Genomic DNA, 17,809 nt, shown 5'->3' with positions numbered 1-17,809 from the left:
TGTAATCCGAGCTGTGGATAAAAAGATCTACTGTGAACCTACCTCACATTACAAAGTTTTGCTTTATCCCGACAACTCTCTGTTGTTTGTTTATGCACGATTCGCTGCAGAAATCTTTTACCACTGATGTTTACGGTCTTTTTTTGGCTACTCCAACTTCATTTACAAGCCAGTAAAGCTCTTCTGAAATTGAGCTGAGTTGGGGGACACAGTAGAGGGGAATTAGAGCGGCAAAGAAGAAGGGAGAGGGGGGGGACAGATGTTTAGTCATTGGAGGATGTAGTCAGTGTTGTAGCTGAGCCGTCTGACTGGCAGCGGGAATAACAGAGGAGCAGCAAAATGAAACGGCGAGAAAGGAGGAGGTGGAGAGTACATGCACAGGGACACGGGATAAGAGAGATGCGGGCGGCAATTAAAAGAGAATGTTCATCAAACCAGTGGCGAGATGAAATGAAGGACGTGAAGAGAATAAAGAAATGAGGAAGAGAGAGGAAACTAATGAACAGAATTGAGAAAAAAAAAGTGTGAGAATAAAACATTTGGAAAGTTATAATTGAGCGGAGACGAGAGGTCGATCGGGGTAAAGCGACGAGCCAGAACCGAAAGGGCCCGGTAGGAGGAAGAAGGAGATGTTGGCGCTGGCTGCAGATGTGCGTCTCTCACAAAAACAGCTGACAAGCAGGTGAAGGAAAGAGCCGGGGAATGGGGGGAGGGGAGAGGAAAGAGCCAAAAAAAACAAGGCAAAGTGAGTGAGTGTGATGGATATGAAAAGAGACAAAGAGGCGTGCAAAGAGTGATAGTGAGTGCAGGGAACAAAGGAGGAACAGGAGTGTGAGAGAGAGAGAGAGAGAGGGCTGAACAAGCAGTGAACATGAAAAACATGAAGGAAGAAGAAAAGTTGGTAAAGAGAGATAAAGTTTGGGGATGGGGGGGGGGGGGGGGGGGGGACACACTGGTGAATAAGAATGAATGATGATAGGGGGAAGGAAATAGAATGTGCAGTGGATGCAGATTAGATGGAAAGTGATCATTTGCTCCTTCTCAGTCCTTGACAAACAAAACTCATGTGACTCACTCGTCAGGAATTGCTTTAGAAAATTGGTGGTCTGTGCGACCCAGTGTTAATGTTTCCATAGAAACACAACCCATTCAGTGTATTTTTGTGCATCAGTGCCCACGTTCAGCAAATAAGAAAATATCTCATTTGGAAAATACTAAGTTAGGCACAGTGAACAAAGTACAATGTTAAGGTGATATAAGCATAAGTAGTTAATACAATTAGTGTTATCAATGCAATGCATGCTAGAATAGACTGAAAGTGTCTGCCCCCCCCACACAGCACAGAGTCTGATTTCACTCATCACGTAACGCAAGGACAGCTCATCGACAGAACGCGATAGTGGAAGATTAGGGAAAGCAAAAGCGCTCATTGGGCAATATTTCTGATTAAACCCAACGCTAAGTGTTTGTTTTATTCAAGGTTAAAGAGTTGTTTTGTAAAATTCCCTCTAACAAGCAATGATGGGCTGTATATCTCGGGCCCGTAGTGTGAAAGGTAAGAACAGAAGCAGCGAAGCTGTAATGCACCACCGCTCACAATGGAAAAGCAATAAATAGTTTGCCATATTGGTGCAGACAGCAGACTGCTGTTACTATTTGATTTGCTTCACAGTAGGATAGAGGTGCTCTCATGCTCTCCAAATATTGAGCATCATTGGAGAATAGGTTGTCTGGAGAAATTTCTGCTGTAATTGTAACGCAGTTCTTATCCGAAGCATTTTCTTTCTATTTGGATTAAGTAATTCCAAACATTTAAATCAGCTGTCGAATAAGGGAAGACACCATTTGTATTATTAATAAAGCGTCACCACCTGTGAGTCAAAGACCTTAAACACTTGATATTTTCAGGAGTAACTCTGCTGTGAAACAATACGGGTGTTTTAATTACATCGATATCCCCTCAGGCAAGGTGTTGCATGGAAACAAGCTCTCTGAAGGGATTGTGAGGGAAATTAAATGGCTCTCAAAGTGCAGGTATTTGGTACTTATTTGGATTTTCAGTTGGATAATAACAGAAAGCCGGCAGATCTTTCATAAAGCAGCGGGCAGAGTTTGTTCATGAAATCAAAGCACGGATTTATCAGCGGCCATTAAAAGACAAGGTGTTCATTTCCTGATCTGCAAACATCCTCAGAAGGGCAGACACAAAGGAACAGACCAAACAGGCTTGTTTGTTTGTCTGATGGCTGTTTTGACCCTGTGTCACAGAGGCTTTTGGGAAGCTTCAGCATGCGATACTTGTTTGTATTCTGAACCACAAAGGAGGATTTCAGGGAGAATAATTTGAGTGAAATAGTGCTGAAATGATGGGTCTAATTATTTGAAAAAGTTTGCAGTTCATTTATTGTTTATTATTTTCCGGCTCCTGCTTTTGCAAATGTGAGCAGCTGCTGCTGCTTGCCTCGGTTTTATGGCAATGTAGATTAAATATAATTTGTTGTCCCTCGCAGCCTTATTTGATGCTGCTGCTCTCACACGTAACCAATAGTTACCGATCCCACGGTGTCAAAAACCGGGCCCTTTTCTGGAGCCCATTGCTTACTTTACCTCATGATCGCACACACAAATGGGACACGAGCTTCTCCTGGCTGAAAAGTGCTATGATTGTGTATTTTGTTCTCTCTTTACAATGTGTCATCCCACTCACAAGGCATTTTCTCTGAGTATCTAATAATGATGCTCAGGGTTTTACCCTTGAGAGCCCAGATAAGGCAAAGAGCCCCGTGCGTCAGCATCAGACGCCGCGGGGCGCTAGAAAGCGTTGGTTTTTTTTTTTTCAAGCGGGCTAACCTAGCGCTCTCATTTACTGCAACATAAATCCAACGCACCCTTTTGCCAAAGGACAGTTGTACGTGGGCTGGAGTTCCTGCTGCTAACCTGAAAACCGCTGGAACCGCTGAGCCCAGTTGATGCTGATGCTGTTTATCTGGCATTTTATGAGCCCTGCATCCAAGCCATGCGTCCACCCGTTGAGCTCTGGGCCTGGTTTGTCTCGGGAAGGAATTGCGATTGTCGCTCCCAGATCTACTTGCCAGAGAAAAAGGAATGGGAAACAGGTTAGTCCAAAAAACTAAAAATGATGAAAAAGCATGGAATCTGTTAAACAGCACAGAAGGAGGTATATAGTGTGGTCTAGGAATCAAGTGCTTGAAGTGTGTTCAGTACCTGCTGAAAATGGTAAAGTGTAAAGATTCAGATCGTTGAAAAAAAATAATAAAATGGTTTGACACCAGTGGGTTTCTGCCACGAGGGCTGAGTGAGGCGAGAACATGACGAATGTCAGAAGTCACAGTGCAGCAGGATGAGAGCAGGAACCGCTCTCGCCCCAGGAGATGTGCCCCTGCTCAAGGAAAGAGATAAACACTGTGTATTCATGTTGTGTGTTTTATATATATTTATGTGTGTGTGTGTGTGTGAGAGGGAGACTGAGAAATCCTCTAGTGCACAGTCAGAGCTGTGTCTTTGTTACTCTGACAATGGTGCTCTGACACAAATGAAAAATATTCTTCATTTTTTTTTTCTCTCTCTTCTGTCAAACTCTTTTATCTTTCCCTCTCCAACTGTCAGCGTTTCTCCCCATATTTCCCCCTCTCTCTGATTCTCCATTTGTGTTTCTCAGCATTTCTCCCGCTGTCGCTCTGCCTCTCCTTCTGCCTCTTTTTGTCTTCATTAGCTTCCCCCTGCCCTGTTTTCATTTCATCAGGTTTACTCTCTGAATTTGGTATGAGAGAGAGAGAGAGAGAGAGAGAGAGAGAGAAGCAGAGAATACAAAAACTGCAGGAGAGAGGGAGGAAGGAGGAGAGGAGACACGGTAGAGGGAGATGCCATTGTTAAGAGGGGAGAACGAGCAGAAGATAGAATATAAAAAAAGGAGAAGCGGGAAGAGATGGCAGGAAGGCGGGGCTATGTGCCGCTGGGGAGCCGAGAGCAGGATAAGTGATCCCAGTGGTAGATAGAAGGTCAGATACACACTGACTGTCAGAGCACTGATCAACCTTGCGCTCTGAACACACACACACACACACACACACACATCCTGACACGCATTCATACACAGCAGCAGAGAAACACACACAGCTGATGTGAGACAGACAGACAGACCGCGAGCAGGATGACTGTCAAAACATCAGCATCTGCTCAGCATCACACACACACACACATCGCTTAGAGCAAACACACACATCATACAACTTGCAAACATGGTCCGAGCAGCCCTCAGAGGAACCAAGGCTGATATTTGATAAATTTGTGCTATTACCCGAGCCAGGGCTTAGCTTAAGCACACACACATGTACGCACGCCCACAGAGGTGGACACACACACACACACACACACACACAGCCTAGCAACAGCCAACCTCACTGTGTGTTTTCAAAGTTATGTGTTGAAACAAAAAGTTATAAAGGTATAAAGGAAAGACAATTTGTGTGTAGTTATTACATTATACACCTATTAAGTGAATATTGATTGGTGCTCGTGTGTGTGTGTGTGTGTGTGCAGAGCTAATTGATTATCCTCGTCAGCCCTGCTGTTCAGACTGCAGTGGCTGTCAGCCGGAGCCAACTGCTACACTAACAAGCCCCATCAACACACACAGGCACACACACACACACACACACACACACACACACACACACACACACACACACACACACACTGTCACATTAGCCATTAATGTAAAAGCAGCCGCACAGACTCACATCCACGCGTAGAGGATCATAATTATAAAAGTCATGCAGCGTGACACTTTGCAGTTTGAATGACGTACTTCTAAAGAATTATCTTTAGAATTTCCTGGCATTTCTTGATATGTGAAAGTATAACAAAGGCCAAGCCATTAATACGATGGATAGATACATACTTTGTGATTAATAAACTCTCAGTCACACCGAACTGAATTTCACCCTCAGATCAGCAGGGTGAGCGATCAAAGTAAAAAAATGTCTGCGGATTTGCACTCTTTTTACTACATATACAGCCTGGGACTAAGATACAACATGTTAGACACACCACACCACACACTGCATCGAGCCACACACACACACACACACAGAGGGAGGAGAATGCTGATGAAGTGTGGGTAAATATGCTCCATCACAGTTTGGGAGGTTAGAGGGAGACGAGCTCCTCTCATCCCTCATCCTGTGCTTCTCTCTGTAAGGACCCTCCCTCAAACCCTCCTCACATTCTGCCATCACACGCTGAGTCGGCTTCCTTCGCCCAGCTGCTTCCTGTTCTTATCGGTCTTATCTGTCAGCGCTTCCTTTCTCTGTTCTCTGACCGTCCTTCTACCTGTTGATGGATGGAGCTTTCTGTCAGAAGTTGTACACATTCATTAATTCTTTTATAAGGAACTTTAGTGCAAAATTAACATAAAAGTAAAATTATGAAGATGATAATACAGAAATTCAAGCTGAGCAGTGATTGTATACTCAAAAATACAGAGTATCAGATTAAAACAATTCAACTCAATTTGATTAGATTATCACCGTATCTCGACATCTTGATCTTAAAAATATGAATATCATTATGCTAATATCAATAGCTGTGACCAAATCACATGTATTTGGATTTTATCCCAAGATATAACATGGCACGGTTTTGTTAAAAGGAACATATGTGAATTGACTGATTATCCATAATCCGTGTGTCAAAATGCTTGTTAAAAGGCAAATGTGCCGACTGTGATACGTGTTCTAATCTGCATTGATGATGCATCGCCATCTTTAGCCTAAAGCCAATTTTGCACAGATAGGATTCCCATTACCTTTACGGGCCATAGGCCCTCTCTCTCTCTCTCTCTCTCTCTCTCTCTCTCCCTCTCTATGTGCTCGTGTAAATGCTCCACAGTTTAAGCCTCTCCATGCGTCTGACCATTAATATGCATATTTCCGCGTCCCAAGCACACATGCATCTGCTTGCGTGTGCACCCCCTTTTGTGTTTGTGTGTTTCAGCCGCTTGAGCCATTCAGCAACAGCGTCTCCACTGACCTGTCCCCAGTGCTGACTCAGCTGTTGGTCTCCGCTGCATTATTCAGCGAGCTTAGCCAGAGTGTTAAACAAGTGCACATCCCGGCAGAGGATAGAGGCATGCTAAGTGGAGAACGTAGCCACGGTAGCTTAGAGCGAGGCAGAGATTTGATTGTGGAGACGAGGCGAAAGCCGCGTCCCATTTTTCCCATCGCACAAATTTCAAATTTTCGCTTCGTGGACGCAGTGTGTTCACAAAGGCGTTAGTAGGGATGCTCAGCTTGATGTTTGAGTGTTGTATCTCTTGATGACCATCAACACATGAAATATGACGGAGATCGTCACAGTTAAAACACATGATACAAAGATTCTGCAGGTAAATCACAGAAAATGCTGCTTTGGAAATCTACTGGTGTGGTCTTTCAATTTAGGAAAGACAAGTGTGATGATTGTTTGTGTGTGTTTGTGTGTAGTCTCTGAGATCACGCAAAATAACATTAGTAAACCGCCTGTTTACAACAAATTTGAAGTCGTATCATCTATTCTTAAGTTGTTTTTGTCACATTACATTTTCAGGATGACTTAAAAAATGGACGTTATCCTTTCAGCCTTTTCAAACGTGGATTTTCTGCCCTAGTTGGCAGAGTGCAGCTCATCTTTCTTCTTTATACCCATTAGGCTAATTTGTCCCCAAAACAGGTGTTGAGTCATAGATGCCTGAGAGGCACTCACAAAAGCTAAGTGGATGCTAATGCTAATGAAAAGGCCCACAAAGACCATTGAGACCTGCTGAAAAGCCCCCGGTACCAAAGTACACGTCAAGTAAGTCAAAGCTGTCCAATGATGTCTCTCTTGTTTCTTTCCCATCATGAAAGTCAAAACAAACACTGCAAAATAATCAGGATTCCTTTTTGCAAATGGTTCACATAAGGAAGTGACTCGGAGACACAAACGTGTACGTAACCACATTATATGCATACAAATACGTTTTTATCTTTACTTATTCATGAGTGGAAATCAGTCATGCTCTTTGTGTGTCCTATGGCGTGTTTGATGTGTTTTCGGGTATCTTGGGGCGCTGTGGACTTCCCTTGTTCTTTCCACAGTGCAGTGGCTGAAGCACTGTCTCCCTCTCTGTCTTTTCACTGCCAGTAATCCCTTATTTCTTTTTTCTTTTCTCTCCCTGTTTCCCTTTCACCCCCTTCATCCGTCGTCGTCCTCCTCCACCCCTCCCAGCCACTTCCCCTGTTTCTCCCTTCATCCTCCCCACTGCCCTCCATCCTCACTCTCGACTCACTATGCTGGCACGAATGCAACAAGGAGTGATCCCCGACCTTTCTTAACCTTCATTTTTGCCTTCTGCACATTTTTGCCTCTGTCTGTTTTGGTCTTTCTTTCTCTCCCCTCTTACCTTTGTGTAAGTGTTTTAGTCACGTGTGCGGCTGTTTGTCTAACCTCTTCCGTCCGTGTCACAGAACATGCCTTTGTGTCGGCTTCAAAGGAACACACACACACAAATTCTTCTAACTCCTCAAACAGAAGTACTGTATATGCACACACAAATAGCCACAAAGTACACACTCTCTCACGCACATGGTCACATGCTGACACTCTCACACTGAACATAAAACATTGAAGGTAAGAGATCCAAAAGCAAAGAGAGAGAGAAATAGGGAGAAATGGGATGACTGATGTGTCCCGATGATGATGACGATGATCATATGTCTGAAATTCTCCATTCGCCATAAGACCAAAAACAAGGATACATCCATTGACCGTCGCGTTACAATCACAGAAGACAATAAACAACAATAAATACCCATCCACATAAATTTGATCTGTGATCCAGCTCCATATTCTTTGTTTTGTCTGTTAGCAAAAGGATTGTGGTTTTTACACAATAATGTTTTTCAGTTACATGTATGTCTTTAATAGGAAAGATCCTTCCTGATTTAAAAAAAAAGACAAATAACAGTATGAACAATATGGTAGAACAATTAATATATAATATAAAGCTGCAAAATATTACATTTCATTATACTTAACACCGTGTCTAAGTGTTTTAAGCTTCAAGTATTACACACAAGTTAGTTAATTGGAAGTGGATAGAAAAGATTTTTAAATAATCTAAACGAAATGTGATAATGGAGCTATTGTGTGTTTTCTCAGCTACGGGCTTGTGCGCTGACGAACAGTTTTAAGGCCGGCATCACCTGCCTGCCTGTCTGACACACATGAACACAGAGCCGCCCCCACTCCCCACACGCAGCGCGATGCAGCTCGGCTTCCTGCCGTCTGACACCAATGGCCGTTTAGTTTGTGTACGCGACGCAGCCGCCTGCATAATAATGGGGGAGAGCGGCCGTGTTGGAATATCAATACATTCAAGACATCAACGCACAACTGCCACCTCTGAATTAAAGGGTTGTTTTGGGGCTGCTCACATATTGCAAGTACCAACTGGTGCATTACTATTCACTTTTTTTTTTCAACCCAAACATCAAAGAAAACATCTGTTTTTTCATCCAGCAAAAATATATATTTCTTTCTTTGACAGACATTTACTAGTTTTAAAAATAACTTAAAGAGATTGAATGTTTTTTACATGAGTATTTGTTATGGTTTATGCTTTTTAACTTAGATGGAATCCACGTAGTTCATATTTTCCACCAGTCTGACCAGGAACTATACGGCCATCGAGTTACCAGAGCAGCTCTTTTGTGTCCATCTGAGGGAGCACGATGATTGTGGTGTGTGTTCTTATCTATAATTATATAGGCTTGCTCTTCTCTATAATTCATGGATATGTACACTTCAGTTGCCTCTGGACAAAAAACAACGCACATGAGTGCCTATCTGGCCTAATGCAGCGGTGTCCAGTCGGACTGGAATCATGATCATATATTATATATATATATGTATATATATATATATCCTGCCTTCCTCTCCATGCGATCGCTCCACTTCAGAATCCCACATCCCCAGCACTTTTACAGAAAACACGCAGTGTCTGTGCATAAAAAGAAGCGGTGGAAGTTAATTGGTTTCAGCAGCAAAGGTGGGGCTGCACCAAAATGATAATCTGAAGGAATAATAGATTTTGACGGAAGAGGAAGTAGAGAGTAGTTCAACAACATGGTAGTGACGCACTATGGTTTTTAACCATTTTCAATTCATTATGGTTTAACGACTTAGAGCGAGTCAAACCAATATTTACCCCTCAGCATGGGGGGGGGGAGGGTTTGACTTGGTCACCGAGGTGTAAAATACTTGAAAATGTGAGAATATACATGTTCCTTTTTTTCAATATCAAAGCGTCACTGTTTCCGGCATGGTCAAAAGAGAAGGGAGGAGAGGTATAGAAGATGGCGCAGGATGGAGAGAAGAGCGGAAGTGAAGAAAGGGGAGAAATGTGGAGAGAGAGCCGATGCTGACCAGAGCTGACACCCCTCGGCATGTTCACCTCCAGGGTGCGTGTGCGCATGTGTGCGCGTGTGTGTGTCTCTCTTTTTCATGTCTCCGTGCTTGCGTGGGTGTGACTGAGCAACAAGGGAGAATATTCAAAGCTGATTTGTCATGAGAGAGTGGCAAAACAGTGGAGCCAGGACAGGCTTTGATAAGCAGCATAGCACACACACACACACACACACACACACACACACACCATAGCCAGATGGAAAAGGCTTTGGTTATTCCTCATGGGTTGGAATACTCTGAGGGTGCAGTGACAACTTCCCGCATCAACAACCAATAAACTTACAATCACACACGAACACAGACACACATAATAGCCACGGAAATATAGGCACACCACTACACACACTCACACACACACACACACACGTATGCCAAAACACGCGGGCAAGGGCAAACATGCTCACAGGGTTAGGCAGCAGTTTTGCTGCTAATGGGCAATGTTTTACATTCTGTCGCCACACACAGATGAACAAACATTTCAACAGATAACGATGCATGACAGCCAATGGCCCTGCAATAACAACGGCGCATGAAAACAATAACACCAGAGAATGCACTTCCACCTAAGTGGCTGTTTTCATAGTCACATATTTCTATTAGAATAATAATACTATAATGATTACTACTGTTATTTGGTTAATCTATACCAGTTAAATATATCATCAGTACCATCCTCACTCAAATCAGTCCCTATTTGCTATAACCCGAAGTTGACCCAGACGGTCTCAATTCAAATGAAGTCAAAGGGATCCAATGCTGCACACAAACTACTATGCAGTTTATCGAATGTTCTTTGCCTGGACATTTCCCTTGTTTTTAACATTGCGCTTCATTGATTAGTTCATTTGAAATTCCCACATATACTCTGTGCAACTTATTTTCTCCATTTCAAAGCATATTTGAAAATAAGCTTATTTACTTACTGTTGCCAGGCAACCATCTGAGACACCAGGCAGTTACTGCTCTCAGCCAGCAAATAGTCCGGCACAGGGCCCGTTGTAAAATGACAAACTGACAAAAAATGTTATCTATATTATTTGTTTGTTTTCTTGGTACGGGCAGAAAGGAATGGCCGTGGTTTGGGGGTTGGCAGAAGTTGTTATCTGTGGACTGAGCCAGGCTCCTGTTTGAAGACACCGTGCTAAGCTAAGCTAACCAGCTGCCGGCAGCATTAGATTGAATGGGCAGACATGACGGGTGTGTCTAGTCTATTTCTCCAAAAGAAAGCAGACCTGCGTGTTTCCCACAGTGTGTCACAAACTACATGACAAAGAGTATTTGGATGCAACTCCTTAGTTTTAAAAATAATTTGATATTCTCAAAGAACAGCAAATCCCATCCCTTGAAAGTTTCAAACACCTATTTCTTCTGTCAGACACTGGGAGTGCCACCAAGAACAAGAACAGCAACGTCGCACGTCTCAGGGGAGTCCTTCACAGGCGAGAACGAGTGCATTACGTGCGTCCCTTCAGTGTGTCGGGGCTTAGGAGAATTCAGTTTGAGTAGATGAGAGCCAGACAGGATATGTTGGACGGGATGACAGATGTAGGAAATGGGGTTGCCTTGTTATAGGTGATGTCCTGCGGGAGCGTGTCTCACATTGAGCGGGTATCATAAGCAAACTGTCACTCAAGAAAACTATTGTTCGGTCTACATAGGATAGAAAAACTTATATTAGAGAGGGATGAAGAGCCACGTGGCACTTTTAATTAGGACAGATATATAATCTCTGACTTTGTCCTCACCATTGCTTTTCTTGTGACTTCACATGTTTTGGTCTCTTTTGCGCATTGGTTGCTGGGTGATTAGAGTGTGATTGGCACTTGGATCAGAAATAGATCGCAGAGCAATGAAGAACATCACACCCCGGCACTGGAGGTGGGAGAGCCAAATTTAATAACATACCCACATACATCCTGCCAGATCTATGCAAATACACGTACAGTCAAGAACTTTCTCCTGCAACCTCACAGCCAGAAAAACAGAATAGACACATGCATAAACACACACTTACACACACACGCACACACATCACCTAATCACGCTGTATCATTGTCACAAGTGTCCAATCAGGAGACAGAAAAGAGTTTTATGTGCGTGTGTGTGTGTGTGTGTGTTGTGACTACATCGAGGGATGGTCAGACTGTCAGTGATATTGTCAGCACCTCTGACATCATCTGGTTCCCTGAGATTGCGGCACATTAACTTTCTGTCAAGTTCAGAAGAGATTCTTGATACGCAGCTGGTTTAGAACAAAACTCCTGTTTTAATGTGACTGATTCTCAAATTCCTGCTGCTGTGATGGAAAGCAATAGATAGCATGTGCTGTGCTCTTATATTGCAGACGAAAATGAGTTGCAGTACATTTAGAAACAGTGATATTTAGATAAAGGGTACAAATTGACTGTTTATTCAGTGCTTTAATGTCATTTAATCAGAATTGTCGGCTATTACAACTCGCTCAAGTAGATGAGCTTCCCCACTCTTGTAAAAACACTTCCTATCCAGAATAGTGCCATTATGGGTGTCGTATAGAGACCTGAGAATGACATAATTAAGCAGTTTGTGCTTTTCCCATGCCACATCAGGCAGCGGAGCAGCTGCGATGGTCACTGTTTAGTAAATTATTGTATAATTGACTGTGCTAACTGACAACATCTTTGATCTGAAGGAAAAATGCAACGAGAGACGAGGAGTTGGCAAGTGCGAGACACTTGAAGAACATGTCTTTTCATGCATGGTTAGGCCCAGTAATAACAGCTCTTTCATAATTTCCTATATTTCATTCATCCATGTCCTCCCAGCAATGTTAGGACAGTGACAGTGATCCTTCTTTTTGCACCTGTACTCAGCAAATTAGATCTGACTAAAAGACTTAATGGTTTTCACGCCCACATGAAGCGTATGTAGCATTTTCCGCCCTTTTTTTTTTTTACAACGTTTACGTATTAATATTGGACACATTGAAGGACATTTGATTAATGTTACTGCAATTAATATTTGCAGCGCCTTTCAGGCTGAATGATATGATCCGAATGCATCAGCGAACCCTGTAATTGTGGTTGGGTAATGACAATATTTTTGCTGTATTGTGCAAAAAATATGGAACTATGTCAAGAAATCTCTAACTTCTCCATTATTTACCAAATTGAGATTGAGTGAAAACCCTCAAACTCTATTAAAGTTTAAGGTCAGGATTTACACCGCTTCTTTTAATGTCCAGTGCTAAACAAATTTTACGGTTGTGTTACATTTGAACTTTTTGGGAGGAAAAAAATGTCAATACCAGCAGTTAGCCTTATTCTGAATTCGTCATGTAGCATTTAGCTCCTATTTTTACACCACCCACCACTTTGCTTCATTCCAGATGTCGATGTCATTGTTAAATATTTGTGTATTGGAATGATAATATAAGATAAAGATGAAAACTAAGAGGAGCCCTCTGTTAGTTTCCTCTTGAGCTTCACACTTCAGCTTCTGTTCTTCTACTGATTAGAAGAAAAATGTGGGCCTATAGTGTGAAAAACACCTAGAGTTGTTACTGACGTTATCCGTGTCTCTGGCGCCTTGCTGCGAAATCTGTTGTCCCATGGAAGAAGCTTTCTTTGTTTAAGTTACGTTTCTATCCGTAAATATTGCATCCCGCAATATGAGAGCAGAGGACGTCACGGACGAGTAGGGTTGCAAAATTATTGGGAATATACGGGAATAACCTGTAAATTTGGCGGTAATTTAACTGTGTTTACCCTGTTACATACAACAAAACAACATTTCGTTTTAGTCTTAAGCAAACATGGATGCAAACATTCTAATACAAATTTTAAAAATCGTGAGTATTCCCTAAGATCACACCCTTCCTTCAAAATAAAAATCCACTTTAAATTAAGTGGATTAAGTGTGGAGGATGGGGGATGGTGGGTCAGGCGGGTACCGAAAACATGAGTTGTCTAAAGCAAACTCAAACTGAAATTTCCTTCAGATGACAACAGACCCCGGGTGATTCTGCTGTGGTGACACTGTCACCGACGGTACCACACGGAGTGGGGGGCCTTGTGTGCGTTACTAGGTATGAAGTTTAATTCCTCACCGTTACAAAGGCGATCTTCCTCTGGGATCCCCAGCAATAAATTGGAAAAGACAACCGACACGAGTGGGGCAGTTTTTCACAGATGGAAAGAAACTCACTAGCCGACTTTTTAAACTCTCCGGACAGTTGAAGGGCCGACTCCGATTTTGGTGACAAGAGAGCGGAATTAACGGATGGTACAAATTCACACTAGAAGCAGAATGTTAGAGGGCCACATGGCGAGTTTCTCTGTTGATGTTTTTTTTTTGTTCACAGTTTGAAGTGATCCATCGTGACACTGCCGGCTGGGGCTGTTATTTACCTGACTGCCGGGAGCTTTGCTTTGCTGGGTGAAAACAGGCAGAAGTTCATGATATTCCCCCGGGGAACAAACCGGGCCGAGGACTACTGCGGGGAGTTTTTTTTTCAATGTCGTTCCGAGCATATTGGAGGCTCGGACAGTTGTTGTACCGAGAAGAAAAAAAATGACATCCCGTCGGGCATCTCCAACTACACACAAAGGTAGTTCGCTGTGGTGAAGTGAAGGATGCTCTACGCCGGTTACTGTACGCGCAATAAAGGATGTGCAGATCAACAGCAACTGCTCTATCAATGCATCCGTGCCACGAGAACGCAATGAGAAACGAGAGATATGGTGAGATATTAATAACTTTGTGGTGATTTGTATAGTGATCTGCCAACATGACTACGAACCAGTAAAAATGACACACGGTGAATAAATCTCAGTCGGGTACGCACACGCAATGTTGGATTGATACAGGCGACACTTTAACCCACTCCAAGTGCAAAGGAATTGTAATGGTTACACCCACACATGAACACAAACGTCCTCATGATCATATGCAAACACTCGATAGTCACCCCCTCTCTCTCACTCTCACACACACACACACACACACACACGCACACACACACACACACAGCTCCGTTCCCCAGTTGTCGGGGGAAATGGACCTTTGCCGACAGGCTGATCATCAGAGGGAAATAACTCATTTTTCTCACAAATGCACACTCACTGACACATTAACACGATCATAAATGCTCGGAACTGAGTGTACTCAATACTTCAAACACCAATTCATGTTTATGCGCACAAAAACACACAACTATGCAGGGAGAGCGTTATTTGCCGGAGCAAGAGGGCATGAGCCCCGGATAATGGCCGATTTGAAAGAATTACCGACTAAAGCAAAGAAGAAAGGGGAGATAGGAAAAGGTGGCATAGAATAGGAGGAGGAATCAAGCAAAGTTTGCAGTGAAGAGGTGGAGTAAAGGGCCAGAGCTTCATCATCATCTCCCCAGGGTGCAGGCTGCGGTGGCTTGATTACGCATTCAGCTCTCTCCCTCTCTCGAAAACCACATACAGCTCAGAAAATCGCGCCCTGTCAGCCTGCTTCAGCACACGGCCCGACCTCAGACCGTGTGTGCTTCTGTGGATGTGTGTTTCACACTTTCAGACCGTCAGCAATAAAATCATTAATTAATGAAAATGTATATTGTGCGACATCAAAGTTTGAATAATGGTTGAGTTAATTGGTCTGACTAATGATGACCGTGGTATGAGCAATTGCTATACTTATACATGACTTCAAAAAGGTAATAGCTTTTATAAGTAGGTGAAGCAATGAAGTTAATGAGCAGTTAACGCAGTGAGCGTGTGTGTGTGTGTGTGTGTGTGTGTGTGTGTGTGTGTGTGTGTATCCCACTGGTGTGAAAAGTCAAACCGAGAACATAATCAACCCCTCTTTAAAATGACATAAAATCCTGGTAGAGATTAAAAAAAATGGATTATTCTTTCCTCCTGTTATCCTGTTCTTTGTTTACTTTCCAGACTACAAACTCTACAAACCACGCTAGCAAGCAGCACGCCGTTAAAGGATTAGCTCATCACTTTCTTTACAAGAGTGCGATAAGGACCTCAGCCTTACATCTGTCTGTAAATACGAAGCTTATATGACAGCTTTAGTAAACATGAATACACAAAAACAAGGGAAACAGCTCAGCTCTGTGTGAAATCTGCATATCAGCACCTGTAAAGCTAATAAACGCGGTATATCTTCGTCGAATAGTCAAAAGTCCAGTTTAAGGAGGATTTATCTACCTTCAAAGAGAGCCACGTTAGTCATTTCAGTCTCCGGCTAATCATACCGGATGCTGTAAGTTTGTGTTGAAAGGACAGATATGCGTGTTATATCACTCACTAATTTAATACTCGGCAAGTATAAGTTATGTCTTTATCTAAGGAGCCTTTGCTGATTTTTTGTTTTTGTTTGTTCATGTATTTTTGGGGGGGCTTTTGTCTCACACATCAATGAAAGTATATCATGTTTATTTTTCATATGTGTCCGTGAAGTGTTTTGCACTGTGATCATTTACGACCGGACCTGCCTGATTAGTTGTAACCACTAACATGCAGCCATCACCTCACCGCAGACTTGTACCGCAAAGAGGAAAACATCACAGTAACGGCAGTGGGCGGAGCCATCCAAAGCCCGCGCTTCCCAAACGCCTATCCCCGCAACTTGCTGTTGTCATGGAAACTGATATCACCACCGGGGAGCCGTATACACCTGGAGTTTGACGGACACTTTGGCCTGGAGGAGCCCGATAATGGAGCGTGCAGGTAAAACGTCAGGGATTCAGGGGGGATGAAAATCGACGGAGTGGGGAAAGTCAGAGGAGATAATGAGAGCAGAGTGGGAACAGACGGAAGGAAAGAGGCACAACGCCGAGACGGAGCAAAGAAGGAGAAAGTTTTGAGGAATTACAAATGAAAAGTCAAACGATAGTTGGATTAAAGAACCCGGGTGTGAGGGAACAAAGGATGGATAGCAGTGACAGAGAGGAGAGTAAAAGATAATTGAAAGGACATAAAACGGCACCTTTAAAATATCTTAATTTGGAATTTCGATGTATGCACCATTGGACAAAAACAATAAGCTTTGATTGAAAGGACCTGAGAGTAAAGAATTTAAGAAGAAGGCCAGAGCCTCAATAGCGGAAGTTAGCTGTGTGGGAAAGAAACGCAAGATGTTTGTCCTTGTGTTCAAGCAAGAAAATACACGTTTTAATCTGGTCACATCTTTTCAACTTTAGCTGTTACCTTCTAGCCATGTCACATTATTCCCAAACGTATGGGCTTTTATTGTGGCGGGGCACACCTCAGGTTCTACCACCTCACAGCTAAATGTTGTTATTATTCTTCACACGCTGAGGTGCAGTAATCACAGTTGATTGCAATATTCTTTTCATCAAAACAGATCGAATCTATGATTATAAGATCCAATTTCATCCTGCCTACCCTAAATGTTTTTTCTTAAATTTGTGATGACACATTCACCAATTGATCTTTATTTTTCAGCCGCAGAGTCAAACATTTCCTAAATCCTTGACAGCAATTTTCGTCCTTCATCTTTCCCTCTTCCCTGCGCCTCTCCATCTCCATGTCTCCTGCTCCAGGTATGACTTTGTTGAAGTGGAGGACCGATCAGAGACCAGCACTATAATTTGGGGGCGCTGGTGTGGGCTGAAGGCCCCGCCCAGTCTCAACTCCAAGAACAACATGCTCAGAGTCACCTTCAAGTCCGACGACTACTTTGTTGCCAAGCCGGGATTCAAAGTCTACTACTCACTGGTGGTGAGACTGTTACACCAAAACACACACACCCACACACACACACACACACACACAGCTGATGAGTCACGCGCCGTTATGGGGGGGACAAAGCCAAACGTTTTGATTATTTCCTTTGTCACATCGGGTTCAGTACCACTGCAGTGCTCCAGGTTAAATGCTTCTCTCAGTACAAAATAAGAAGAGCTGTGAAGATGGGAGAGGGAGGATCTCGTGACATTGCTGGTCAAATGCCAAAATGCATTAGCCAACGACTCTTTTATCACACGTCCTCTCGACAGTTGAGGAGGGGGGAGAGTGAGAGAAAGAGGGAGGGGAGGGGGGTGAGGGGAAAAGGGAAAAGGGGGGGGGGGGGGGTGTGAGGATGAGAAAGTGTCCTCTTAAAGGCTGTCAAACGTATGGATGAGGAGATTAGCTTTGTCAATCATGGAGAGGGAGAGAAGAAAGAGAGAGACTCGGATTTGAAGATGTTCCCCCGCCCTCTAATCAGAAGGAGAAGGGGAACATCTGGTGTGACGTTTCCCTGGTTTTCTCCCTCGTGAGTTCAGAGGAGAGAGAGAGAGAGGGGACGAAAGACGGCT

General features: G+C 43.3%; 1 protein-coding gene across 1 annotated transcript in view; it reads left to right on the top strand.

Moving 5' to 3' along the window:
* Nucleotides 1-17,809, top strand: part of pdgfd (platelet derived growth factor d) — a 36,874-nt gene that overhangs the window by 3,600 nt on the left and 15,465 nt on the right. The window contains exons 2-3 of the mRNA XM_037470494.2: nt 16,028-16,217; nt 17,054-17,231. Of these exons, the coding sequence (XP_037326391.1) occupies nt 16,028-16,217; nt 17,054-17,231 (368 nt within the window). The remainder of the gene's footprint in view (nt 1-16,027; nt 16,218-17,053; nt 17,232-17,809) is intronic.

Source organism: Pungitius pungitius, chromosome 3 (genome assembly GCF_949316345.1).
Source record: "Pungitius pungitius chromosome 3, fPunPun2.1, whole genome shotgun sequence".
Taxonomy (NCBI): domain Eukaryota; kingdom Metazoa; phylum Chordata; class Actinopteri; order Perciformes; family Gasterosteidae; genus Pungitius; species Pungitius pungitius.
This window is presented reverse-complemented; position numbering and strand designations above follow the sequence as displayed.